At 45.6% G+C, this 27,827-nt stretch overlaps 1 protein-coding gene across 1 annotated transcript in view; it reads left to right on the top strand.

Annotated features, from left to right (window-relative positions):
* Window positions 1-27,827, top strand: part of RGS6 (regulator of G protein signaling 6) — a 262,657-nt gene that overhangs the window by 213,971 nt on the left and 20,859 nt on the right. The window contains exons 15-16 of the mRNA XM_063398679.1: window positions 5,546-5,732; window positions 21,319-21,408. Of these exons, the coding sequence (XP_063254749.1) occupies window positions 5,546-5,732; window positions 21,319-21,408 (277 nt within the window). The remainder of the gene's footprint in view (window positions 1-5,545; window positions 5,733-21,318; window positions 21,409-27,827) is intronic.

Genomic DNA, 27,827 nt, shown 5'->3' with positions numbered 1-27,827 from the left:
CCAGAGCCCTATAGGCCACTGGGTTGAACTTAAGGCAGATCTGAGAAATTGACTTTTGGTAAACCTAGAAATTCATGGTAGCACTAGAAAAGATTTTGTGAAGAGTGTGCTTGAGAACGCCTTGAAATGAATGTAATTCAGTAATACAGGAAGGGGAGCAAATTCTGCTCTTATACCTTGTGGTGCGAGTCCCAGATCGCAGGGCTGATCGTGGTGGGGTATTTCCATCTCTTCCTAGCTGAGAAAAATTGGTCCCGGTGGGGGTCTTGGGTGAGGCACTGCCACAGATAGCTGCAGACTAGACACGCTGACCTCCTGGATCACCTTCCAGCTGTGTTCTGTGTTCTAATAAACTTGCAGGACCATGTCCACCAGTCTCCTGGGCTCAGCTGAGCCCTGTAACTTACTTATTTACTGGCTGTCCATTATTTATGTGGGAGCAGGAAAGCCAGTCAGTTGGGTATATTTCTCACTGATTTTATTTTAACTCTTTTCCTTGCTCTGTTTTCTTTCTCCTCTCTGTTGTTATCTTTCATTTACAATTTGTTTTGAATTTTGTGATTTTTGAAGTATGCAAAATATAGCAGACAAAATACCAAATTTAAAACAAAACAAATAAGAAAGGATAAGAAAAGAAAGGGCATCAGAGAGTTATTATGCATTTTTTATGACCTGGGAACCTTCCGAGGCATCTTGAGATTGCTGAGATGTTCATTTAGCTGGTGGATTGAATTTTTTTCCCTCCCAAGTTCAAAGAGTGTCAGCTGGAAAGAGAAACAGCAAAAGGGGGAATATGGGACATGGGAATTTCACCCGAAGGGAAAGGAGGCTGCACACCTGTTTTATAGACCTCAGTGGGAAACACATGACTCTTTGTGGGAATGCACTGTGAAGATGGCAATGCATGGATGCAGGCACCCTGGGCCTTATTGACTAGTGAGCATATGTTGAACATAGAGATCGCCGGAAAGGAGTTTTAAAGTATAAACACTGCAGAAAGTGTTTATATCCTACATGACTCCTAATGGTTGAAACTTGTTGCCAGTTTTTCTTTCCCCCAGTCTTCATCAGGAAAGCAGAAATTCAGGCAGTGAGGAGAGCTCGTATAGGCAGTAAACACACCGAGCTGCCCCAAAGCCCCGTGTTCCCTAAAATAAAGAGCGTTTCTCAAGCAGTTCCGAGGCAGTGCCAGCGCTGGAGGGCTCCGCGGGGTGCGGGCGGTACCGGGCTGTGCGGGGCAGTGCCGGGTGCGGGCAGTGCCGGGCGGTGCGGGGCAAGGCCGGGCCCCGGGGCAGTGCTGGGTGCGGGCAGTGCCGGGCGGTGCGGGGCAATGCCGGGCCCCGGGGCAGTGCCGGGCCCCGGGGCAGTGCCGGGTGCGGGCAGTGCCGGGCGGTGCGGGGCAATGCCGGGCCCCGGGGCAGTGCCGGGTGCGGGCAGTGCCGGGCGGTGCGGGGCAAGGCCGGGCCCCGGGGCAGTGCCGGGCCCCGGGGCAGTGCCGGGTGCGGGCAGTGCCGGGCGGTGCGGGGCAATGCCGGGCCCCGGGGCAGTGCTGGGTGCGGGCAGTGCCGGGCGGTGCCGGCAGGCGGCGCCGCCGCCCCGCGCTGCGCGGGCCCCTGGCGGAGCCGGGCGCGGTGCCGGCCCCTCGGCGGGTCCGGGCAGGGCCGCACCGCACGGCGGGCACTGCTCACGGCCGGCAGGGCTGCCGACAAAAGGGCTTTCCAGCCGCACAGCACTGAAAGGACTTGTAGCAGAAGGAGGGACGTGGACGCCGGCGGGCACCGCGTGGGAGGGTAGGGGAGGAAGGGCTGTGAGCGGGCGGCCTGCGGGACGCTTGCCCAGTCCCCACCTGCACTGCGGTCTCCTTGGCAGGTCCCCCGTGCCCCAGCGTGCAGCTTTACAGCATCCGCCTGCCCCCAGCTTGCTCACCGAGGACAGATTTTTGTTGGTCTTGATCATGCCAAGATCACCATGCCAAGGATCTGACCATTAAACAATACAGAGATGTGAATGTTGCCCCTATCTGAACTGCATTTTTATTTTTACCTATTGCTTTCATTCATTTACTGCCTGAGATGTTCCAAGTTATTTCTTGGTGAATGGAAGATTTGTGAATGTTTAGAAGTGTGGGACCGGAGGGGCATGGGATACTGGCATGGAACTACTGAGGCAAGATAAGAAGTGTGCTTGGATTCCAGCCTCTGATTGTCGCTTGATGAATTCGCTGTCAAGCTAGGGGTATTGTGTCCACCCTCAAGATGGGGATACAACACTGACACTGCCCTTATCTTGGCAATTGTTTCTCTGTTTCTAGAGTCATCCATATTTTGCCTCTTGATCGGGATTTTTACTTAATTTTTGTTTTACAGTGTACCTCAGAAGCAACAACTCCCTGTTACTCACCCTGTCTTTCCCCAGCAGCCTTTTCACTGGGGGGCATCTTTGAACAGCTGTGACCAAGCACCTCCACAGTGCTCTGCAGAGAGGCAGAGCACACGCACTGAGGTCCAGGAGCTCTCTGTACCTTGGGGGAGCTGTGGAGGATAAATGCCATTGTGGGATATCTTCTACAAGTGACAGCAGTTTAATTACAAGCTGGATGAGGCTGGAATGGTTTATGCCACTGACAACACTTTAGGACACCATATTATCAGCCTTCTCCAGTCCTTACATGCTGTTTTATAAAGGACAAAGAACCTGTGATCAATGCTGCTGTTCCCTGTGTGCAGATAGTCCCTGTGCCAGTCCTTCTGTGCTTAAAGGGCACATGTGGAGAGGACACACAAGGACATCTGCCTTCTCCCCTTCCCTGTGCAAGAGATGTCCACTGGACATCTGTATCCTACAGGAGAGGAGGCAATGCAGGATCTTCACCTGACACCCTGTGAACTTTGGGCTGGCTTGCACTTCAGAAATTGCAGGAGTGATTCAGGGAGCGTATTTGCACTTTATAATTGAGCAGAAATTCCAGCGCAGTCATTGCATGTCGGCTCCTTTCCTAAGCAGAAATACCTGCTTCTCTCTTATAAATGCTATAAATCCCATAGAAAGCCCTGCTTATGCATTGGCTTCAGGATGATTCCTTATGGCAGAGAATTTGCCTTAGAGTTGAAGCTGTGGGGCTGGGTACCCCTGTTTGATGTTACTTGATTTTTAGATGCCAGCTGTAGCAAATAGCTTTGAAATTTTTACCAAGACAAAACTCCCCTTTGCCTTGAAGAGGACATCCAGCCTTGGGCATGAATTCACAATTGCTTGCAGTAAAAAGAGCTTGTTCTTGTTACTGTCAGGTTGGTCTGGTTGGTTGGTTTTCAGATTGAGCCAACTGGTTATTAAAATGGATGGTGTTCTTGTTCTGGCAAGCTGTCACTTCACAGCGTTCCCAGTTCTCTCACGAGCGTGCTTTCCCAGCCCGCCTCCCCGGCTCCAGGGGCAGGAGATAAGCCAGAAGAAAAGGTTCTCTCTAGCCAAGTGTTTGTCTGAAGTGTCCCAGCTACTCTGGAATGAATAGCATCTTTTCTCCCTACGCCTCTTCTGCATTCATATGTTCCCATTACCTCTGAAATTGAATGATAAAGTATTTTCGAATAACGGAAGCCACATATGGCATCAGATTATTGCACTGTGAGTGCCACCCTTTACTCTCTGCATGCATATGATAAGCGAGGGTGTCACTGTTCAAATGACAAGGCAGGATATCAGGTGTACCTAAACTCTCAAAGATGGAAAAGGACCAACCATGCACACCCCTCTACCAACCCCAGATACTCTATTTCAGTTTGTTAAATCAAACCACAGGTACGTGACTCTACAGGTACTGATGTAGTGTTTGAGTGTACCCAGTCTGTTTCACTGGGCCTGCCAAGGAAATGAGGAAACCATGTGAAGGAATATCGGCAGGTGGCCTGGGTGAGTCAGGGCTGCGGCATGAGGCCCCCTGATGGTCGGGAAGAAGCAGCAGACAGCAAGGAGGATTTAGCCTGGCCTTGCATGTAGCGTGGATGTAATTTTTTTCCCAAATTGACCGTTTCCCTCTATTGCAGGTAGGATATGAAGCTACATGGGGTAGCAGCTTCATTTGCTTGCAATAACACCACCGATTCCAGGCTGTTTAGGTAGTGCTTGCAGCCATTAAAGAAGCGAGGGTCAGGAACAGCACAGGAGTCACCAGGCTGCTGTCTCCTCTACCTACCCTTACTGCCATCAGGATTTTTGTTTGGGACAGACTCTGTCTTCCTCCTTCCACCACGGAGGAATATTTGCCTTAGTGGCAGCACACTGACACCACTGAATCATTTGGGGTGAGAAATCAGGACTTCAGTTAAAGTTCAACCAGTTTATAAGGGAGACACGGGATTTTCCAAGTTGTGCAGCTGTTGTGGATGTCCTGAACAAGCAGTGACCCAGACAATCCCTGTCCCCTCTGCACAGTCTTCCCAGCAGAGGGAGTGCATAAGAGCAGTGCAGGGCAGGGACAGCCAAGGCAATCCCTGCCCTCCTTGTCACCCTGGACAAGGGGCACCTTTGCCAGAGGATATGAAAGAGCTGGTTATTGCAGGTGACTGCAAAGGTGCCTTCTGTACCTGTTTGCCATGTAGCCCTCAGCACTCTCTGCAGAGCACTCTTGTGCTTGCTCAGCCAGGTTGCAGGGCCCAGGTACTCGGGGCAGATAACCCTCAGCGATACCTTCTTGCTGGAAGATAAAGTTTACCAAAACAAAAGGCTACTGGCCACTGTGCATCTTCTGAATTAATCACCTGAAAGAGCACATCTCTTTCAGCAATAAATAAAACTAGCACCACCAAGAAAATGTCTTTTCTTTTTCCTAGGGTGAAAGACAAAAGACATGCATGTCACTCCTGCAAAAATATTCAGTGGTCTTTGTTTTCACAGCTCAAGATATGGATTATGTCCTTAGTCATCAAACAGATTATCTTGTCAGTGTTTACGAACTTACTTTAGTCTGTAAGCATAGCCTAGTCAAGAAAATATGCCTGTAAAATTCGAGTATGGCATGACAAGAGTTATCTTTTCTCATGGCATCCATCTGAATGCTGGTCAGTTTGCAAGTTAAAAAAAAATCTCTAAGTAGCATTGCTACAATTTCACACTGGAAATGATATGAATGCTAAGTTTGTTCTTCATTTTGCATCCCCTGTGGATGACCGATCCTGCAGCAGGAGTGACCAGCACATTGCAATGGGGCTGGGGGAGGCAGAGCCTGCTCCTCTCCTCCAGCTGCATAGCTCTGGAGGTTTCCTATTTGCATACCTAGTCTGACACTTCTGCAAGGGCAGCTTGAATAAGAATGTATCACTTCTTGAAGTCAGTGTTCTGATCTTGGCCAAAATATATAAGGGGTTGGTGTAAAGTACATCACCCCTTCTCCTTGAAATCATGCTTACATGGAGAGTCTTCTGTGACTTCTAATAGATGCAGGATTAGGTTGTATGTCTGTTTTAGGACTCTGCCTAGGCTTATTCACAAAATCTTACCTAGATTTCTATCATTTTCTCTTTTCTGTCCTTTTAATTTTTGCCTAGTACAGGTTTTGGTTGGCTGTCCAAGATCTCAAGAAACAACCTTTACAGGATGTGACCACCAGAGTGGAAGAAATCTGGCAAGAGTTTCTAGCTCCTGGGGCCCAAAGTGCTATCAATCTGGATTCCCACAGCTATGAGAAAACAAGCCAAAATGTCAAAGACCCAGGGAGATACACATATGAAGATGCACAGGTTAGTTTTTGGTTTTATGGAACTACTGCTAATGAAACTCCCAGTTTTAATATGGTATTCCACTATCACATTGTCACTGCTCACTTGTAAGAAACAGGAGATGCACAGTTTGAAGTGACTTTGAGGATATCTATTCAAGCTGAGTAAATGCTATTTTCATTGAATCTATCTGTTGTAACATTCTAAGGCTCCTCTGGGAACAAATGTTCCAAAATCTACAAGTCTGCAAGATGCTGCAAGCTGGAGCCATGTCTCAGAGAAAGCACAGATGAAAGGGTTCTATACAGTTCAGCTTGTCTGTCTGTGCTACCTGTCACCAAAATCTGGCATATTTACAGAATGGCCAATGTCATATCAAAACCCTGGCTAATACACTTTTTCTATATTTTATTTATTTATAGCTAATTATATCCCCCTGCCAAACCCCAAATGCAGCAGCTCCCTCCAACACAGCTAGAAATTTGTCCACCAGACAATACCTTAGAGTAATGATAGGACAGTAGGCAATGCAGTGAGCTTAATCCTTCCCTCCTAAGGCTTCAGATTTATCAGGGAAATTTAACAGATAAACGGTACATGGAAAATGCCTTGAGGAAAACAGATAATTTGAGAAAAACTGCTACAACAAGGGTAAAGCTGCATAACCTTCTGGAAAGTGAAAATATAATTTTCTAATTTTTAAAAAAGAAAAAGGAAGAAGGGATCATTCTTAGTGCTAGTGACACAATTAAAAGATATCCTCCTCATAATCATTTTTAACACAAGATGTAGTAAAACCAACAGCAATGAAAAGAATTCCTGGGTTTGGGGATTTTTTTTTAATTGGCATTCAAAGGCAGTTCTTCAAAATACTCCACTAACAAAATATTTTCATCTCGGGGGAGATGTTGTGGACCACTTATACAAGGTTAGGCAATGAATTTTTCAAACCAGCATCAAATACTCTATTTTCCTGAATGCAATCTTGCTCCTTGGGGCCAGCATAGAAGGAATGTACATGAAGTTTCAAGGCAGTCCCCTGTGAATATCAGGCAACTTAAATGCCCTTTTTAAAGCTTAAAAATACAGGAGTATGAAGACATTTTGGCTAAGATGTATTCTTTGCTTAGAAGTTCTAGTGAAAAAGAACTTCTTGCATCACCTGAAAAAAATGATGATGGCAAAATGCAGGCTAAAGTAGACAGGTGAATAATGGGGGAATTGATTAAATTGATAAGTAGAAGTACTAAGAATAAGATGAATGTTTAGACAATGAGTATTTAATTAGAAGAAGACATGGAGGATTTTGCCTTGAACTGATCAGTTCACAATGTAATTGCCATTCAAAGGGGAGTTGATAAAATCAAGCTGGAGCTCTGGCAGTTAGACTGCAATTTTAGCTCCTTGGGTTAATTTTATTTCAGTGGATTTTTACACTGACAGATGTCCTCAATTCATCTGTTGTGGTTCATGGACACAGAAACATGAGGCAAAGGCAGACCTTCAGGGCCAGCTATGGTTATTTTGGAGATTGAATCTATGCCAAGAGAGGATAGCACTATGTGGAAGGTGAACCCAATTACCTGATTGTACAGTGGGCTTCTGGTAGCTCTCCAAAGGCCAAGCAAGCTGTTTGTGACTGCTTGACTGGATAGCTGAGAAGCAGGAGGAAGCAGGACAATGCTGAAGGGTGTAGTGCCCTGGTAGAGTTTTTACTGGCTCATCCTGGAGAAGGGATGTTTTTGTTTGCACATCCACTTCATGGGAGCCAGTGTAGATCGCTGTCTCCCAGGTACTGCCGTGATGTTTCTCGCAGGTCAGCCCTGCCAACACAGAGTCTCTTGTCCATGGATTTGCAGCAGCTGCCTTATCTCAGAACCCTGGCACCAGGAGTGCATGGGAGCTCCAACACATCCCATATTCGAGGGACGCAACCAGATACAACTAATCAAAACACCCTCTGTGGGAGGGGAAAATATGAGTGTTGTCCTGTCCTGTGTAGCTTTAGCATAAAGAGGAAAACAATTGAAATGTCCTTGTAAGTAAAGAACCAGAAATAAATCTGTTTACTCAACAGCACATTCTTTGAATGCTGCAGGTCTGAGACACTAAGAGGAAGGAAAAATGTTGGCCGATCTGAGAAAATTAGTTCGATACTCCTGCTGTGTAAGAATAGGAGAAGGTAATGTGGCACTCTAGTCATGACTTGAGAGATCAACAAAATGCCAGTTCTGTATAAAAAGCACTGGAAATGGACACACTGCTGTACTTGGGAAGGGCAAGGTGTGGCAGAGCACATCCAGGCCACCAAATGCTTTATAATAGGAAGTTGAAAGCAAAGCATAATTTGTTATCGGGTGCTTAGCAGTCTACACTGATGTGTTTCTTTGAACAACCTTGGCTCCCAGCCCCAAAGGGCTCTCCCAGATGCTGCTCAACCATCTGGTAGAGGCAACTAGCCTAGATAAAAACGGAGAAAAGGGGCTCTTGGCAAATATGCCTCTCACATAAAACCTCTGTCCCCAGGCTAGTCATGGTCTGAAAGCAAATGGTTCCTGTCTTTAAGAAAACCTCAGCTCCAAATCTCACAGCACTCCTAATCCAAACCTGAATTTGGTGTGCTTTTATCATTTCAGACAGACCTCTCTCTGAGATGGATTCCAAGTGTTTCGCTATTCCCCATCTCAGCTTAAGATACTTCCCATGCTCTGTGTCCCTCAGTGCTGCTTCACTCCACAGTGCTGCACTGCCGGGCTTGCACAGAGCTGCCCCTCTTGCTGTGGCTCCCACAGGTGCCATCACCCACCCATGCCTGGCTCAAGCTGTGCCAGCACATCTCAGCTCTGCACACAGTGTGCTGTGCTGGCTCATCCTGCACTGCCCTCCCCAGCTGTCCAGTTTGTTGGTGTCCCTGTCCTTGAGCAGCCAGTGCTGCTCCTAGCTCTGTCCTCATCACCAGCTCTGCCAGCTATCTTGGTCCGCAGCATCTTCTGTCATTTTAGTGCTGGGCCTCTCCAGAGGGGAGCCTACCAATTTAGCTGATTATTTTCTGCTCTTAAACAACTGTCCTCTGAGTAAAATATTATGATTATCAAACCATTTTCACTGGGGAGCAAAGCAGCTTTTAATACAAGGGGCATCGTCAGGAAAGGTCAGTTCAATAAAACAGTGAAGTAGTTAGCAGGATGTAAGCTCCCACAGGAGTTATCAGCATCACTGAACAACCACTGTGAGGCCCTGCAATATGAAGCAGGCACCACCAGTTCTAGAAAGTAAATAGTTTGGGTCCATCTGAATGGCCTCTTTTGGCTAATGAAGCTGCTGACAGCCAAAGTAATTCATCTTTACATGGGAACACAGAGCTATGAGTGTGACAATTATGGCCTATCTGCACAACATATTATTAGTTTTTTAACCATTCTCCCCCTACCCCCATCAAGCATCTCTTGCTTCCCCTGAAATGTCTTTCTGCCTTCAGAAATTCTTTAATCCCTTCCTCAATCTCTTGGTGTTGGGAGCAAATGGATGCATTGTGTTTCCTCACAGTAATGTTTGTAGAGACATTTAGCCTGCATTTACTGGTAGGCTTCAGAGCCAGGTGTACCAAGGTAAGGTAAGCCACACAGTTGTCTTTGGAATTCCTTTCCTGTTTTATTTGTTTATTTTTATTCTTTAATAAATAAAATAGTTTTAGATCAACATTCCTTTACCTGGACTAACCAGCTGGTATTTCTATGAAGATGATTCAGGGAAATTCAGCTCTAATCCAGGCTCAGTTAGGGATTTTAACTGTTCTTTGCAGATCCTTGGCTAATTCCAGGGCAGATTTAGACCATAATGCTAAATTCCAGGCAGCTCAAACCAGAAATGTACCTGTCCCAGATTTGAAACACAGAATAATTTGAGACAGAAGGCACTTTTAAAGTTCATCTAATCCAACTCCCCTGAAATGAGCAGGGTACATCTTCAACTAGATGAGGGTTCTCAGAGCCCTGTTCAGCTTGACCTCGAATGTTTCCAGAGACGCTGCATCCACCAACCCTCTGGGCGATCTGGGCCAGGGTTTCATTATCTTCATTGTAAAAACTTTCTTCCTTAAATCTAATCTTGAGATCTGAGCCCAGTTCATGCCCTCAGCTGCCCCAGGTGTAGTTCAGTTTGTTCTGGACTGTGATAGAGATACAAGTCCTTGCAGGATGCATCAGTGGTTAGTCATCAGTTTGCATTCTGGTTGTATCAGGAAGTTCAAGGTGTTGACAGAACTTGACAGGATCCTATTGAATTCAAAACCAAACTCCCAAGTTTAAGCAAGGATCTCTTGGAAGCGAAATTTCATTTTTTATCAAGAAGGGAAAATGAGAGGTGACCTCCTGACTTTGTGTTTTCAAGCATGCATAGGATGTGAAAGGCCTGGTATCTATTCAGTGGGCATAAAGCACTCCATTTGTAGGTCTGGAGCAAAATCATAGCATGGAAGGAAAATGTGAAAATAATCATTGATTGTGTGTCTGCATCATCTTGTAAGAACCTGAAGAAATATTATTCCTGTTTTCCTAAAGTTTTGCCCAGGCACCCCAGTTACATGCGTGCCTGTCAAGGACAATGACTAAGGAGGGAGAATCAGGGTAACAGCAAAGCAGCTCTGGTTGGCAGTGCAGGCAGCCAGCAAGGGGACTTGGGACAGACCAAGGTGCTCTGCCCCAGAGCAGGGGCCAAGTTCCACCTGAACCAGTGCTGCTCAGAGAGCTTGAGCCTGCACTGTGGGGAATTGAAAGCACTGCTGCACTGCATCAGTATTTATACATGAATGGTGTGCCTAGGGCTCCTGGAGGCTTTTGACAGCTTGCACCTTCCTGTGGAGGTTAGGGACTGCACAAGGACTTGACCTTTATTCCTTTCTCCTTCTTTGGCTCTGATTCTGTGGGACTGGAGGACAAAATCCTTCCTTACTTCACTCTGTTTCTCTTCCTCCTGTTTGGGTTATGGTGACTATAGAAAACACAGTCTCACTGTTGTGTGTTTGTTACACTTAAAAGCAAAAGTACAAGCTCCTGCCCTTGTGGATTTCACAAAGCAGCCTACAACCAAACAGAATTTAAAATCAAGAGCCCCACAAATACAGCCAGAAGAGTAGTTAAGTGTCTGGAGCAAAAATAGAGAAGTGATTGTGGAGGTTTGTGCTGGTGTGCCTGATGCTGTGCAAAACAGGAAACAAAAGACTTGAAGCAGAGGTTTACATAGGAGCAGATACTTTGTGTTATTACTTTCCTGTTTCGGTTTGTTGGGAGTTTTTTTCAAAATGTACATACACATTGCACGTCAGAAAGTTCTTATTTTATCTTCTGCCTTCCATCTTAATTTGTGGTTTAGCATTCATATTATATGAAAAACACCTACCATCCAGCCTTCTTCTCCATTTTCTGTCTCTGAAGGCATCAGGGATCAACCTACTGTCTAAGCTAATGTCCTTCTGCCACACATGAGCAGAAAAAGGGGCCAAGAAAAAGTCATGAGTGACCTCTCTCCTTGCAGACACAGTGACAGAAGGCAACAGAGCTCTCCAAATGAAAGATCATGGGAATGGGGTAACAAGAACAGTCAGCATATTCCCACAGGACAATAGTCTGCCTGTTATTCAGGGTGCTGATCCTGCCAAGCTGTCTAAAACTACATTCATAAGTATTAACAGTGCCTCAGTGCCAGACATTTCCTACCTCCAAAAAGTACCTTGAGATGGATTGCATGGGAAAGTCTCTAGCTTGCTCAGATATTGAATTCAGCACTCAGACTCTGGAACTCTTGTGTTAGTAGTGTGCACTGTGCTTCTTGAAAGCAAGAAACAACTGCATGTCAGATCCAGAGCAAGAGAATTTCCTCTTCATGTGAAGGTTAGGAAGCTGCTGATACTGTTTCTTTTCTCCCAAATAGGGAGCCAAAGTACTTGCAAGTGCATGCTTTCATCTAATCAAGAAGCCAGACCTCCAGGAGTCCACTTCTCCTGGACTGTGGAGTTGTGGTCTCTTCCTGCTAAACCCATGTGCTGCAGGAACACTGTGGTATTTAATTTTTTTAAGGGGTTGTTACCTCTTTAAGTGTTCACACTCCTAATTAAAAATTTAAGAAAAAGTCCTGGGAAAATCTATCAGCAATGCATTTCATACCTCTGCTAAGCGCACAGCAGGTATGAATGTGGGCTGTCGGGATGGGGTTTGTTGGCAAACAGTTAAAATATTTCAATATACATTTGGACTCTGAGATCTTGAGCTCAACCTCTTAACAGCAGCCCAAGATGACATAGCAGCAGATATCTTACAGTCAAAATGTTGATGAGGCATGGAAAATTGTTTATTTATCCAGTATGTGTTCTCTAGGTAGGCATCCAAGCAGGTTGGTGTTCCCTATCTCAGCATAGCCACCTTTACTCAGAAGCGGTTCTGCCTGTTTCTGTAGAGCTATATCCTGGTCAATCTCTATCTCCTGTGGAACACAGAAAACTGTGGAACACACCCCACTGAAATAGAATTTCCTTCTGCTGTGTGAGGGGTTCTGCACATTCCTCTCCTTGGTACAGTTCAGCTTTTTGGCAGGATTTTTCATGGAGAAAACAAGGAGGAATCTGCTGACAGCCTGCAGATGTCAGGGTGTTGACCAAAAGGTTAAGTAGTTATACCTCATAGCTGTACCACAGCAGGCACAGGAGGGAAAAACCTCATCTTCATTGCTGTGACTCCTACATATTGTATTGTTTGGAAAAGAAATGCCAGTCTCCTGAATGCTAAAGAAGGTTGTCCCCTCCTCCCAGGCAAAACCTTTTCACTTGGGCTTTTTGCCAGCAGCCAGGATTTGGTCCACATTGAGAGAATCAGCCTCTTAGCCATGATCATTGTTCTCAAAACCTAAAGCTGCTCATATGGCGTTAGACTCCCAGCAGCCCACTCTTGTCTCCCAGGATAGCCCTTGCTATATTTAGGACTAAATCCTCCTGCAGTACCAGGCTGACCCCTTAACTGCACAGCACTCAACAACCCTTTGCCTCTAGTCCTCTGCACTGCGTCTGCCATGGACCCTTGATAGCTCTGCCCTCACATTTGTGTTTGAAGATATGAAGCAAACCAGTTGTCTCATCAATTTACAGAGAAGCCATAGCTAAATTTATGTGTTACTTTTATCAATGTGCTTTTCCATGAAAGATTTACATTGTGTTTCCAACTACGTATCTACAGGGCTAAACAAAGGATTTCTGTGTATTACTCAAATTGAGCTCTCATTGCTTACAGTTATCCCTCTTGCTAGGGTTCTTTTTACATTCCTGTGCCTTCAGCCCAGTGTAATTTCTTTTGTGGGCTGAAAAAAAATTATGCTTTTTAGTTTAGCAGGGAGGTTAGTCTATATTACAGGATAATAATTCATCTTTTTTCCCCTCAGTAGTAAAGGCAACTCATGTGAAAAAAATGCTAAAACTTGGTGTAAATTACCATGTTCCTTGAATACTTGAGACTGGCAAAAAAGATACTGCTCAGATTTTCCAGAGCTATTCAGTCTTAGGCCAAGACCCTTATGTGCCATTTAGCAACCTGAAGCATTTCTTTTCCAGCTATAAATCCAGAAAAGCCTCGCAGTACCGCAGCAGCTGGAGCACCCAGTTCCCCCTGGCCCTGCTAGATGGCAGCACTGCCGGGTACCAGAGAGGCTTCGGGAAGGGGCTCACCCTGGTTAATGCAGGCAGGCAGGCAGCTCAAACAGGCACTACAGCATTTTTGAGAAGAGTGAAATCCTAAATGCAGAGACCAGAATAAGCAGATCCAGAAGGGCTCTTAGTGGGGATTTGGAAACATTGAAGGGTATTGGAATAAAGCATACTTGTTTCCCTGCTTTCTCACCCCCACTGGTGTTTTCCCATCAAGTTCAATCAGGGCAAATGTTAAGGTCTCTTCTGCAGCTTCTTCACTGTTTGCTTCATCTCAACTACTTCAGCTTCCAGAGCTGATGCAGCAATTTTTACTGCTTTTTCTAAAGTTTATTTTAGCACCATCATTTAGGTTGAATGCAGTTGATCATAATTGCTCCTAAAAAGTGTTGTGTTCAGTTTTGGCACAAGTAACTGCTTAAAGAGGACTAGGTGTCCTTTCCTTTCTTTGGCTTTTTGGAAGATCCTGGTGATGGTATGGTAGGGGGTCCTGCTGGTCAAACAGGATTCTTGAGGATGAGCTGGGAAAAGTACAGAGTTAACAGGACACATCTCTAACAACCTGTGGATAGCAGGTTTTGCTGACTGCAGTGTGTGTGTGTGCTGGCACAGGGGTTAAAATCAGCTCCTCTGCCACAAACGCCTGTGCACAGCAGAGGTGCCGACAGACAGGCACTAGGCTGCTGCCAAGTCTAATTGGAAGGTGCAGCAGTCACACACCATGTGCTTGCAGAAGCTTTCTCCTTCCCACGTCCTCTTTGTGCTATAGAGACAGCTCTTCCAAAAACAAACTCCAGGCAGGTTCTCATCTGGCATCTCTTCCCATCCTTCCAGCAAAGGCCACAAGGCCTTCACTCAGGCAGCACTCTCTTGTGTGTGAATCTGCAGTAAATTCCTCCCCAGTGCCAAGCATACAGGTAGCACAAATATTAACATTCATTGCAGTATGCCATTATTTATTTAGCTGGTTAATCTACTGCTTTACATTGCTTGTAGTCTTTTCCTTTAATGGATTTGTCTGACATGCTGCAAATCTCCTTTGCAGTTGGCCAGAGGTTTGGCTGCATGCTTGCAATACAAAAGGGGTCTCCAAATCAGCTCTCACTAGTTAATACCAGGTGATGGTGACAGGGTGAAGGAGCACACCAAAACAATCGAAAAGATGTTAGTGGGATAGCTACAGCAAGGAGGTTTCTGAACAGTTTATGAAAGGAAAAGTGGACCCTTGCAGCTCAAGTGCATCTCAACAGCTATCTAGCCTTAGTTTAAAGCCCCCAAAATGAGCTAAAAATCATTAAGGTGGGAAAATACCTCCAAGATCATGAAGTCTTTACATAAATTTATAACCTTTGACCAAACACCACCATGTCAATTAAATCACAGCACTAAGTGACACCTCCATTCATTTCTTGAACACTTCCAGGGCTGGTGACTCCACTCTCTCCTTGGGCAGCCCATTCCCTTGCTTAGCCATTCTTTCAGTGAAAAAATTATTCCTGATGTCCAACCTGAACCTCTGCTGGTATAGCTTGAGGCCATTTCTTCTCATCCTGTCTCTGGCTGCCTCAGAGAAGAGGCTGACCCCTACCTGGCTACACCCTCCTTTCAGACAGTTGTAAAGTGGTATCTCCTCTGAGCCTCCTTTTCTTCAGGCTGAGCAACCCCAGGTCCCATAGCTGCTCCTCATATGAGTGACATCACTATTTTCATTGCCCTCTTCTGGACCCGCTCCAACACCTCAATGTCTTTCTTGTACTGATGGGCCCAGAACAGAACACAGCATTCGAGGTGTGGCCTCACCAGTGCGAGCACAGGGGGACAATCCCTGCCCTGGTCCTGCTGGCCACACCATGGCTGATGCAGGCCAGGGTGCCACTGGCCTTCTTGGCCACCTGGGCACAGCTGGCTTGTGTTCAGCCAGTGTCAGTCAGCACCCCCAGGTCTTGTTCTGCTGGGCAGCTTTCCAACCACTCTTCCCAAGCCTGTAACAGTGCATGGATTGGTTGTATAGGACCTGGCACTTCACTCTGTTGAACCTCTTACCATTGGCCTTGGTCCATGATCCAGCCAGTCCAGATCCCTCTGCAGAGCCTTCCTGTCCCCCCAGCAGATCAACACTCCCACCCAGCTTAGGGTCATCTGTGCATTAGCTGATGGTGCACTCGATCCCCTCATCCAAATCATCAATAAAGATGTTAAACAGGGCTGACCCCAACACTGAGCCCTGGGGTCACCACTGGTGACTGGCTGCCAGGATGTAAATCCATTCACCTCACTCTCAGCCCAGCCATTTTGATAGTTTTTAACCCGGCAAAGAGTGCACCTCTCCAACCCAAGGGCTGCCAGCTTCTCTAGGAGAAGGCCATGGGAGACAGTATTGAAGGCTTTGCTGAAGCCCAGGTAGGCTTAATCCACAGACTTTCCCTCATCCACCAGGCAGGTCCCCTGGTCATAAAAGGAGATCAGGTTGATCGCAGGCGGTGCTTTTCCTATACTCATGCTGGCTGGGCCTGATCACTTGATTGCTCTGTACCTGCCGTGTAATGTTCCATAAATGTGCTAAATGGGAAACCTGTGCTTGAGGTGAGCAAAGAATTTGCCATTTCTCCTTATTCTCCATCATCATCTGAAGTTTGCAGCTGTGTTTAGGCACAAGCAGGGAGAAATTTCTATCAGCAAGTTCAGATTTAAGGGCTTTCTGGAATCTAGCTGGTCTTCAGAGTTCATGAGAATATTGTGCTTGGCCTTCACAACTCCAAGAAAATCTCAAGCCTGTCACAGAATATCAAGAAGGGTAAAATACTGGTGGAATTAGAAATGGATGCTTAACCACCGATTCTCTTCTTCTCTCATACACACAAATCAGAGAAAAGAACCAAGCTTTTTTGCTAAAAAGAAACATTCTAACAGAAAACATAATTCCTGGGATCTACCACTTGTGCGAGTCAGATGTTATTATTTTTTTATCATTCAGGTTTTTTCCCACATTTTTCTTGAGTGTTCCCAAGGTTCTGCTTATCTGGCAGCCGTGCCCTCCTCAGGGTCACTGTGCTTTGACTGTGAGGGGGAAGAGAGACCTGAGATCACATTGCAGCACATCGATTTGGAGCAGGTGCAGCTTTGAGATGGTTTCTGCTATCTCAGCCACCTCCCACATTCCCGTCTGGATTGCAAACTTTATTTTTTCCTCCCCCTTTCCCCTCTTGTCAGGAATAATTTACAAAGCCTGTCCTTCATCTCTTTCCAGAGGTAAAGCTTGTGGAAGGAAAATAGCCAAGAGATGCTGAACCTTATCAGGGTTTATTTCCCTGCATTTAAGCTGTCAGTTGTCAGGGGTGGGAATTTCTGTTGGTTTCACATAATTGTAAAAGAGATTTTTTTTGTGATTTATCTCATTGGTTCATTTTTTTCTAGAAGGGACAACATTTCCCCTTATTAAATGTACTGTTTGTTCTTCTTTATATCATGTAATGGTTGTGGCGAGTGGAATGGTTATGTCTGAAGTGTAACTCTCATGACAGAAGACCAGGTACAGAGAGTATGCTCAGTGAAGCTGGACAGCCCCCAGGACCACTGCATATTTTTCCCCACCATGGAGGAGATGTGATTCAGGCACATAAAACACAAAAGAGGGTCTGCCTTTTTCTCACTACGAGATGCAAACAGATCCCATTCCATTTGTTGCCTTGGTTCAAGAACTGGGAAACAACAGTCATGGGGACTTTTGACAGTAAACCTGCTCTGCTTGCAGGAGTCCTTTAAGGGATTTGTTTGCTTCCTGGAGATGAAATCCACTGCAGTTACAAAAGCAGGTTCTTGTGTCACTCTCCATGTTAGACTGACATTTCCCAATGTGCATCCATTGTCACAGGGGAGTATCAGTACAGCCAGAACTCATCAGCAGCATGCTATGTGAGGGACTGAATGACTGGTCCGCTCAAAAAGCCAGCTTGCCAGGGCTCCCTCACACATGTCAAGTCAGTCCCTGTCTCCACTTGCAGCTGCCACTGCAGTGGCCTGAGATGGCAGCCTGGTGCTCAGAAAGAGCAAGCAAGGCTGCAGGGGAGACCACGGGACACATGATGCCTGTCAACTGCTGGCCAAATATTGAAAGAATTTTTTCCTGACATTTATGTGGTTTTATAAGCTACCTTGTCTAATGGTTTACTAGATAACTTAGGCAGTTTTGTTAGATGATTATTTTAAATCCTTGGGTTTGCAATGTAACTCCCTAAAGGATTGCCGTCTTAGGGCTGGAGCAGGGAGCTGTGAGACTGAGCCACATTTGGGAAGTGGTGCACAGCAATGGCTGGGAGAGGCTACACGACGTGGATGAAATGCTCCTCCTGCTCTTGTGCAGATAGGGCACAGGAACTCCCCATGGCACTTGTAAAGAAGTGTTGCAGTGATAATTCTGGACAGACTGCTTACTGTGCAAGAGACTGGAATGTCCAGAGCTGCAGCTGCATTGTTAAAAATTACGCAGATCGTGCATGTACCTTTTCTATTTTGAGAACTAGCAGTAGTGAGCTCATTACCTTGCAATAAACAACTTAACAAAATGGAGAATTATCTCAGTATAAGGATGGAAAAGCTCAAATTTCTTACCAGCACTGTCACGTAATGTCAGGGAGATTGTGCATGTTTATAAAGTGCATTGCACTGGGAGATTTCAGTCTTTAATATGGGTGTCTTTTCTTTCCACCATGTGATAAAAGGGTGGAAAAAACTCCAGCTGCTCAGTAAAATAAGAAGTGAGAGACCAGTGGGTTGCAATGATCCAAAGTGAGCTAAAAATCCATGACAGAGAAGGACAAGACAATTTGCACAAGTTGCACAGAGCAACTAAATCCAAGCCCACACCTCTGCCTGTTGCTCAGGCTTCCACGGAAGAATATGATCAGTTGTTAGACCTCCAGTACCTTCAATGAATTTATAAAATGAGGAGCTGCTAAACACTAGCTGTAGGTTCTCCCTAGGAAGTTGCAGATTCTAGAATGCATAAGAGAAAATAGCTTGGTGGCAAAGAACAGAGTAGGCTACAGATCAAAACAAATGTTCCAGCCACTGGCTTTTCCCATCCTGCAGCTAGATTTGGTGTAGAAGTGGGCTGGACACACACTGCAGCCACAATTTTAGCAATCTTCATGGTGCAGTCTCAGTAGGGATTTTCACTGTAGCAATGCAAGTTGTCCTGTACTGTTGCAAATTGGAAGGCAGTTTTTGCTGATATGAGCAATTGGTTCAGATTTCCACTAGGTGCTTCAGAAATGCAGTGTTGTAAATAAATTACTAGTGTATCATTAATACCTTCAGTCTAGAGATTGTTGAAAGCAAGCCCTTTGAATTCTTACAATTCAAATACACATTTTGCTTCTGAAGCTATGCATGTCTCTCCTTTTCCTATGCCCAACCTTCTCTCTTCATTAGCATTCAAAGCCTAGGAGTAGTTATTCCCTGTTTGAGTATATCTGTGGTGAACAGCTGAAAGGTAGCAGTGTTTCTGTTTAGTGATTCCAAGATGTGAAAAGCAGAGAAAATGTTTCATACCAATTAGCTAACTGCAGTGGCAACAAGGCTGTGGCTGTGGCAATAGTCCTATTTCAGGGAAGGGCTTCAGTTAAGAAGGCAGCGTGTGGTTTATTTCATCTCAGGATCGAAGCAATTTTTTCTCCTTCTGACCGCCAGATACTGAGTTTATACTGTTTTAAAGTCATAAAGTCAACATGAAGTTGTCTTGACATGAGAAAGGATGGAAGTTGTTGCTGGCATGCATGTGGGTCGTATGTGTGTTCTCCTTTGCCTCTGTCGGTGTGGTAATGAAAACTGGAAGTTATTTTCCAAAATGTTCTCATCATGGTTCAGACCAGACCTGGTTGTCTGACCACTGGTGAAGAAACCCAAAGACAGTAAAAAAATTAATCACATCTAGCAAAATGTTAATATAAATACCCCTGTCACCCATGATGTTGCCTCAGCCACAGCACCTTCCTGCCCACCTCAGCACCTGTCCCACCCGCACTCTGCATGTACTGGCTGCTGCAAAGAGGACCACTAAGAGCATGAAGGCTCTGTAGGCCTTTTACTGTTGATGGGCTACAAGGTGTCCACTTACTCATCAGTCTCCTCATGGTCCTGGAAAAACACCAGTTAGGTGGGTTTGTTTCCCAGGTAGTTACAAAGAAATCATGAGAAGGACATGGAGTCTCCTTGGAAACCTTAAGAGGTAGCAGTACAGGCAAACTGGCTGAAGTGTGGCTGGGTTTAAATCAACGGAGTCCTGAGTTTATGCCAGTTGAAGTATTTAAGAGAGAACCGTCCTTATTTACGTGCAAGAATAGAAATCTTGATCATATCTGTGATGTGCATTATTTTCCCTCTTCTTATCTTAAGGCATATTTGGCTCATTCTGTCTTGCATAAATAGAACAAATGTCCCACAGCTGGATGTCAAATCTCATGGCAATGCTGTACATAAGGAGTATGAAACTGTGCCCTACCATGTGTTTTTTCTGAAGCAAGAAGGGTGGCAGTGGCTCATTAGCTTTATATGAATGATTCTATTGCAAAATCTTGTTCTGTCCTTTGGATAGATAGTGCTGCACAAATGAGGATCTGTCAAGACTAAAAACAAGTACGGAAATTAATCAGTAAAAATGGTTCCACGTCAGAATGTATCTCAAAGAATACATTTATGCTGTGTCGAAGGAAAACCAGTGACCCTCATAGGACTACACCAAATAGTGTAAGAAAGCTGAATTAAGCAGTTCTTCTGTGTAAAGACAGGTTATTGCTAATTACCCGTGATAGTGAAGATAAGGGAATTCTGCTTGGCTTGTTAACACACCAAAATAAGCTATGCGACTTCTGGCTGGTGTGGTGCTTCTAAAGCTTCATGTACAATGGCTTTAGGGCAGGAGAGAATATTTCACATTGTATAATTTGCTATAGATAAAACTGCTCATTAACTCTGTAAAAGTGCTTCCTTTGGCAAAGTCTAAGAGAAAGTTCCAAAGTGCCTGTTTTTCTCTTGAGCTCCTTTAGTGTGTTCTCAGTCATTGTCTGGTCAAAGTATTTTGATTTTATTTTCTCAGTGTTTGGGATAATATCTTTTGTAAATCCGGGGATAACCAGGAGAAAAACTGACTGTGTTAAGGGATTCTCAGCAGGAAAGTAAAGCTTAGCAAGGAAATTAGAAAAGGGTATGTATTAAGTTCTGCTGCCATGAAACACCACTTGGTAAATTTGAAGATAAACATAGTAAGTGCTCTCAGAGCAAACTGGTAACAGTAGTTTGACTTAAGAGAATACCCTAGAGAGAGACACTCATCTAATGTAACTTTATTCATATGATGTATCCATCTACATCAGAACTAGTCATATAACTTCCCTGCATAGTCACCACAGATACAGGCTTTTGCAGGACATTAACATGTTGGCTTACTTGAGTGCATGTCTGAAGTGGAGAGGAAATGTGTGCAAGTATCAGTTCCCCTCCATGAACAGGAAGGGAGTGCTGGGTGATTGTTCAAGTACCTGTAACCAGTAAAATTAAACCTAATCTGTGAGACAGTTTCTGGTGTTTATTTCTTTTTTCCAGGATAGACACTTTCTTTTAATCTGGGGACTTCAGGGAGTTGCAATCTTTGCAGAATAATCCTGATGAGTGAATAATGTGTGCCAGCCTTTGGGGTGAGGGCCATCTCTTCATTTTGTGTTCATACAGCCTCAGGCATAACAGGGTCCTGCCCCAGGATGGACCTCATGTACACTACCACAACACAGATAATCAATAATAGCAGACTTAATTAGAACTCTGATCCATCTCTCTTCCTTCCAATTCTCTGTGTTTTAAGTCCCTGTGATGTCTAAATGAGGTTTGATAACAATTCTCTGTCTCTCATTTCCCGCTGTCCCACAGGAGCACATTTACAAGCTGATGAAGAGTGACAGCTACGCGCGCTTTCTGCGTTCAAATGCCTACCAGGACTTACTGCTGGCAAAGAAGAAGGTATCTGTTGGAAAGGACATGCTTGCATCTCTTAGCACCTCTTGATTCTCACCTGCTGCTTGCTGCTAGTGTGAAAGTGAAAATACTGTTTCCTTTTTTTTTCTTTAAGAAGGGAATGAGCACTTTTGTCTTCCTCACTGGGGGCATGGCATCTGTGTGCACAGCCTGAGCATGAGTTTGGGGAACACATGGTGACCCAAGGTAAAAGTAGTATGGAAGGGTGTTTGTCTAGCACAGCTGTCTCCCAAACTCAGTGTAGGCAATACAAATTGTATTACGTCTTTCTCATGGAAAAGGCAGTATGTGATCTGAGAAGCAGAACCCATCAATCTGTTCATTACTGGTGCAAAATCCACCTATTAAGGTTTTCGCCTCCCTAGTCTCACCATGTGATATTTCCCTTGGATGCCTTATCTGTAGATACCCCTGCAGCAATTCCCATACTACTTTCCTGTGCTTTTGCCTCCCCAGAGATGCTTCCTTTTCCTCAGAGACAGGAAATAATTGCAATGCATGTAGTAATCAAGAATTCCAGCCACATTGTCTCACAGGAAATCTGGGTTTGAGCTCTTTGCAGCCTTTTTGGTATCTGCATGAGCTCTGCCAGCACCATGATTCTGTCAGGAGCCTCCAGATCCAGGGCAGCAAAGGAGTGGTTATGTAGAACTACAACTCTGTACTCAAATCCCCTCTTTCTAAGGGGTCTAGGAGATAAGCTACTGATTTCTGCATTTGTGGCTGTGCTCAAATGCTTCCTGCAGCTCCTGATTAATTCCCATAGCTCTATGTGTGTGTCTGTGCATGTGCATGCCATGTACCTGTGTGTATGTCCCACTTGTATTTGGCTCCCAGGACCGTACCCAAAGGGACTCCTGACTCCTGCAGCCTGAGTTTGTGGTTTCCCATCACCATCTTCCCTGCTGCACTTCTGCTGCATTCTCTGTGTGCTGCCAAATTACATTGCATTGGCACAATAGAATGAAATCCCAGTGGTACTTTTGTCCTGAGTGTCATTGTGTGCCCTAAAAGCATGCATATGGTGACAAAAGGAGACAAGCCCCTGTCTGCTGTGCCTGAGACTACTGGCAGGTGGATTAGGTAGTGGAGGGCAGCAGTCAGCCTTCTGTTTCAAAATGTCTGGTCTGAGACAGCATAAACCAGTGCTGCTTACATTTAGAAGGGTTAGACTGACTTAGTTCAGAGGCTGGGGAATGAAGGAGATGTGAGGCAAAATCTTCTGATGGTATAAACCATAAAAGCTTCTGCCATCTTCCCAGCCCCAGCAACTTATGGCCCCCCTACCCCCAGTCTCCGTTGAACACGAGGGTTCATGTGCTTGAAAGCCAGGAGAGCTTTCTCCTCTCAGCCAAACCCATTCGAACCAAAGGTTTATTTTTTTGCAATCCTTGTTTGCTGTCAGATCAAGCCCTGGATGTGTCAGCATGACATCCTCATTCCCCCGCAAACTGCCGCAGGAGCAGGTTTTGGTGTCATGTTAACACAACCATGAAAGCAAGAATCAAGTTTCTTTTAGAAAGAGCTATGAGTGCACGAGTAAACATATGAAGGCACAGAAAAGGTAGGAGTAGATCTGTGCAGATGTGCTGTTCATCAGCTTCCCATTATGCAGGAGGGGAGCTGGTGTTAGTCCAGAGTCTGTAAAGCTTTTTGCAACCACATTACATTGTGTTGGGCAAGTGAATGTTTTGGAAACAGTGTGAGTACAGAGCTGATGATAGAAAGAACATGACATTTCTGTATGCTGAGCTACACGGTCCTATCTTTAGGACATTTGGTGCAGCTTTGAGAGGCAGCCTTTTAAAATTCCTCTAGCTGGAAAGCAAGGGAAGGAAAAGAGGAACCCAGTGACATATCAGAGCCTGCATGGATGGAGGATTTGCTTTAGAGCTTGCAAACAAAGTCCTGGATTTACTGATGTGAATAGAAATTCGCTGCAGTTCTTTAAGTTGTGATGAGTACATGTCTCTGAGGCCTGTCTTTCCCCAAATTCATTATCCTCACGTGGCTTGTATACTACACTGATATGACATAGCTTACTTTCATTACTGAAAATAAGTTCTGTCAGAAGCACAGCATTGTGGACGTGGGGTAAAAGAGTTGCTTGCACTAAGCAAATGAACTATGGCTTCGGATTCCCACATTAATGTTTTTTGGATAAGTTTGTGTCATTTGGGATCTTTTGCCCTCCAGCACTGGGTTACGGCGAACTGAGAGGGCAGGAGAAAGGGAAAGGTAGACTGTGTGGCTAGAGCACAGAACCGGGAACCATAAAATCTGTATGCTTTCCCTGGTTACCCCACTGAATTTCTTGTGTGAGTTTCGGGAAAAAGTTCAACCTTGCCTGCCCTATATCCTCCTCTTTTTCAAAGGGCAATAATAATAGTGACCTGCTCAGCAGAGAGATACCAAAGCTTGGTTAGTGCTTCAAATCATACTTCACATTTCTGATATTTGTAAAATACTGTAGGTTTGAAGAGTTACTTTCTTACGCACCATACAATAACCATAGATGTGGGAGCTTTCCCTCTCTGCTCTGGGAGTACAGCAATGGAGGGGAAGGAGGGAGAAGAAATTATGGGTTGGGATTGAGATACAATGACAGAATTATGAGGGGAACATATTGTTCACACCACTAACTGATGCAAGACAGCAGACATAGGCTGTGTACGGACCAGACATACATACTTTGTTAATCCATTTTAGATTTTTTTCCTCCGTTCTTCCCAGTGTCATTATTGCAAGTAACCACAGCATTATTGGCCTCAATCCTGCAGATTCATGGTGCTCAGCAGGGAACATGAGGTTGGCCTCCAGCAAGGGTGTGATTGGAAGCAATGAGCTGCAGAGGGGAAAAACTGGGTGTAGCTTTCTGCCTTGAACAGAAGGCCTTCTCTCTGCCAGGCTGGAGGAGAGATGAGAGCACAGCCCTGTCCTCAGGAGGAATGGCCATATGCCCAGCCCAACTGGAGCTCTGGGCCTCCATTCCCACTCCCCGCACTCCCCCCGCAGCAGGTAGAAATCACGGATCTGCTGAAAGCATCTGGCTCGGCAGTGAAGGGCTGGATGTGCAGAGATCCCCGAGCGACTCACTGCATTTTATTTGTGTATCTATGCAACACATCCCACTGGTGCTACACAGAGTCAAGCACTGACCTGCTCCTGCTTCTGCTGATGTGCACCATGCTGCAGGGTTTTTACAGCAGGTACTCACTGCTGCACTGCCCTCCAGCCCTTCTTCACGGTAGCCAAAATTGTGGCTGGATGTCCTTAGACAGCAGTGATCCACCAGTCAGGACAAGTGCTGTGACAAACCTCCTCAGTTAAGGCAGGGAGGCATTTTGGCAGAGTGACTTGGCTGCAGAGCAGGGGTTTATTCCCTGGGGAAAGAGCAGCGTAGATTAGTTAGTGCACCATGGAAGGGGATGCAAATGCACAGGAACTTTTGTTAATGGTGAAGAAGCAGCCAGACACATGCTCTGATAGTTATTTTTGCAGAGAAGGGAGCAAAAGGAACAGAAAAGACCTCGAGGTACTTTCCATTACTCGCTATAAAGGTGAAACAATGACAATGGTTGGCATCTCTGCGTTAGCTGAAGCGGCAGCTGAACTGTCACGGCGCTGGTGTTCATGTCAGCCTGGCATGGGGTTGCTCCCTGCCATCCAGCCCTGCCCACAGGCAGGGAAGCATCCTGGAAAGGCAACCCCAGCTGTAGTGCAGACAGCCTGTGAAGCCACGGGAGTGAGCCTTGCAGCACTGAGGAAAGAGCAGGTTGGTATTTTCTTGGTTTAGAGCATTGTTTTGCTCTCCAGCTAGTTCAGGGAAGTTTGAATTCACCGTGGTCCTATTCAAATGAACACACAATATATGCCAAATATTCTGGCCACTTGGTAGCACAGTACATGCCATTTGCTTTCTTTCTTTGGACAGGTAGATGTGACCACCTGAGAAGCCCAGGATCTGCTCCTGCCTTTTCTGAACCCAGGGTCAGGGATATTATTATCCTTTATTTTTACCTGATGCTATTCCCTCTGGACCATGTTATTTTTCACAAAGTTAAAGTTCAAGATAAACCCCACTTCACATCCCAAAGTCTCATACCAAAAAAAAAAAAGGATTCAATGGCCAACAAAATAAATCCAGGGAGGGAGGGAGGCAGAGAATTTTGCAGACCTTATGTTCAGAAGACCAAGTATTCTATATGTATTTCTCTACCCCTTTTCAGATCCCTGGCAAAAAGTGTCAGCAAGGGGATACTTAGGAGCTTCAAGCCATGAGGAATAGGCTCCATTTCCAGCACACAGCTTTTGAAGTATTGCTTTTAACCAGACATCCTGTGCCAGCTGCTCTGTATTGTCCAGGAAGGTTTCTATTGCAGATTATGCCCTCTTCTCAGTCCCATCAGGGCACACATGGCCAGTTTGATTCAGTGGCAGGACTTGTCTTGAATGTTGTAAAGATGCTGAGCAATTTTCTCATAATTACTTTTAATAGTCAGTGTCAGCTGGTTTTCGTAAGTTTTCTTCTACTTAATTTCCTTGCAAGCAGAATCTACACAAAAGAACCTAAAGCGTGGATGGCTGGGTAAATGATTAATCATGAAAAAAAAGGACAATTCAGATAAGCCAGTCAATAATTTGTGAATGGCTTCTATGTGGTGAGCTCTATTTTTCTTTATCTGCCTGAACTGAGAGGTTTTCATCTGCAGCAGGGATGGTTGTTTCATATTTTATCTAAATGCACGTGTCCTTTGCCATTAGCTGGTGAAATCTGTTGGTGTATTTACTGGCAAAGACTGCATTTTTTGCATCTGGGAGGACTGCATGACCTGAGGTGCACACGTGTTTGTTTTCCTTCTCCCCTTTGCACACGCAGTGTATGTTTGTGCAAAGGCTGCTGTAGTGGCTGCAGCAGGCAATGGCTCCGGGGTCCACACCCCAGGTCTGTTCCCTGGCCTGGGATAGCTGTGATTTGGTCTTTCTTTTTTTTTTTTTTTTTTTCACTTTGTTATTTTTTAATTTCCTTCATCTGGTGTGCAAGGCAGCCTCCCCAGCTCAGCCCCGTGCTGCAGAGCTGCGGGCAGGCGTTCCCTGCACGGCAGGCTGCCAGCCACACGGGCAAGGAGACAGGAAGAGCCAGTGAGCTGTACAGCCAGCACCCACACCCACGGACATTCAAACTGCTCAAGCCAGCTCATCACTCTGCAGCCAGCCTGCCTCAGCTGCTTTTTATTTCACTAGAAAATGTCATGCTTTGACTCAGAGCTGGATGCTATGGGGATGAGCTTTCCACGCTTCCAGCTGGTCCCAGCCTGCCACCGCCATGCCAAATGTGCAGAGTGACTGCAAACTGAGCTTTGCATGGCACTTCTGTGAGACACTGTCAGTGCTCTGTGGCTGCTTCCACACACATCTTCAGCTGTGGTAGGCAGCAAACAGCCTTGTGTGGGGCTCCCTGTGCCAGACAAGCTCTCAGCACCTCAACAAGGTGCTTATCATCTTTGAAGACCACCATCCTGCCTTTCTGCTGGGTGGGAAGATGCATCACCTTGCTGGTAGAAAAAACAAAGATTCTAAATTTTGACAGTGAGTGCAGGGGCACGATGTGGCCTGTATAGCAGCTCACTATCCTTGACCCCAGTGCAGACCAGAGCTCCACTTCAAAATGCAGCTGGGTTAGACACTGATTTTCCAGCCTGCAGGAATGTCATGCTGAAGACTTTGAGTGCCTTGCTCCCCGAAGGAGCCTTGCAGAACACTCAGTCTTTTGTTCAGGTGTTTCTTCTCCTGAAATTGTGTCTTTAATTTGGCTGCTGGTGGGTCTTGCCACTCCTGCAGGAGACCAGTGCAGAGGTCCAGTGCCCAGCTGGGCACTGCTGTCCTCAGTCCTGCTCAGTGGGACATGTCCAGCCAAAGTGGCAGGAATTGAGCTCCTCTCTGTCACCTCTGTTGCCTCGGGGTGTAGGGATACCACTGAGCCTACTTCCAAGAGGGAATCTCTGATGTTCTGAGCACTTGCATGGCTCTTATACTCAGCCAAAGCATGAGGCTGATGTTTCTTTCCCCCTTCCTCTCCTCTCACTTGCAAGGAGAGGCAACTAACCCTTGGATTAGTGCATGTTAAATACTCCTTTGGGGACCACTGGACTGGGTGCATCCCTTCCTGCCAGCCCTGAAGGCTGCTTTATTGTGTGGTACTTGCTTGGAGGCCTTTGGCTCCATCCTCTGTGTGGGTTAAACGGATGCGCCTCTAGCTTTCACTTTTGATAGCAGTTTGAGACATCAGAGGTGATCCTGTGGCTTCCTCAAATGGTTATAAGTGTGGAGGTTGCTTGTTTCTTTCTTCTGGATAAAGAATATTGCTTGTCTTAAAAGGGACTTATGTTTTAGTCTCATATGTG

This window comes from Prinia subflava, chromosome 5 (assembly GCF_021018805.1).
Source record: "Prinia subflava isolate CZ2003 ecotype Zambia chromosome 5, Cam_Psub_1.2, whole genome shotgun sequence".
Lineage (NCBI taxonomy): Eukaryota > Metazoa > Chordata > Aves > Passeriformes > Cisticolidae > Prinia > Prinia subflava.
Note: the sequence above shows the minus strand (reverse complement) of the source record. Positions and strands in the feature narration are given on the sequence as shown.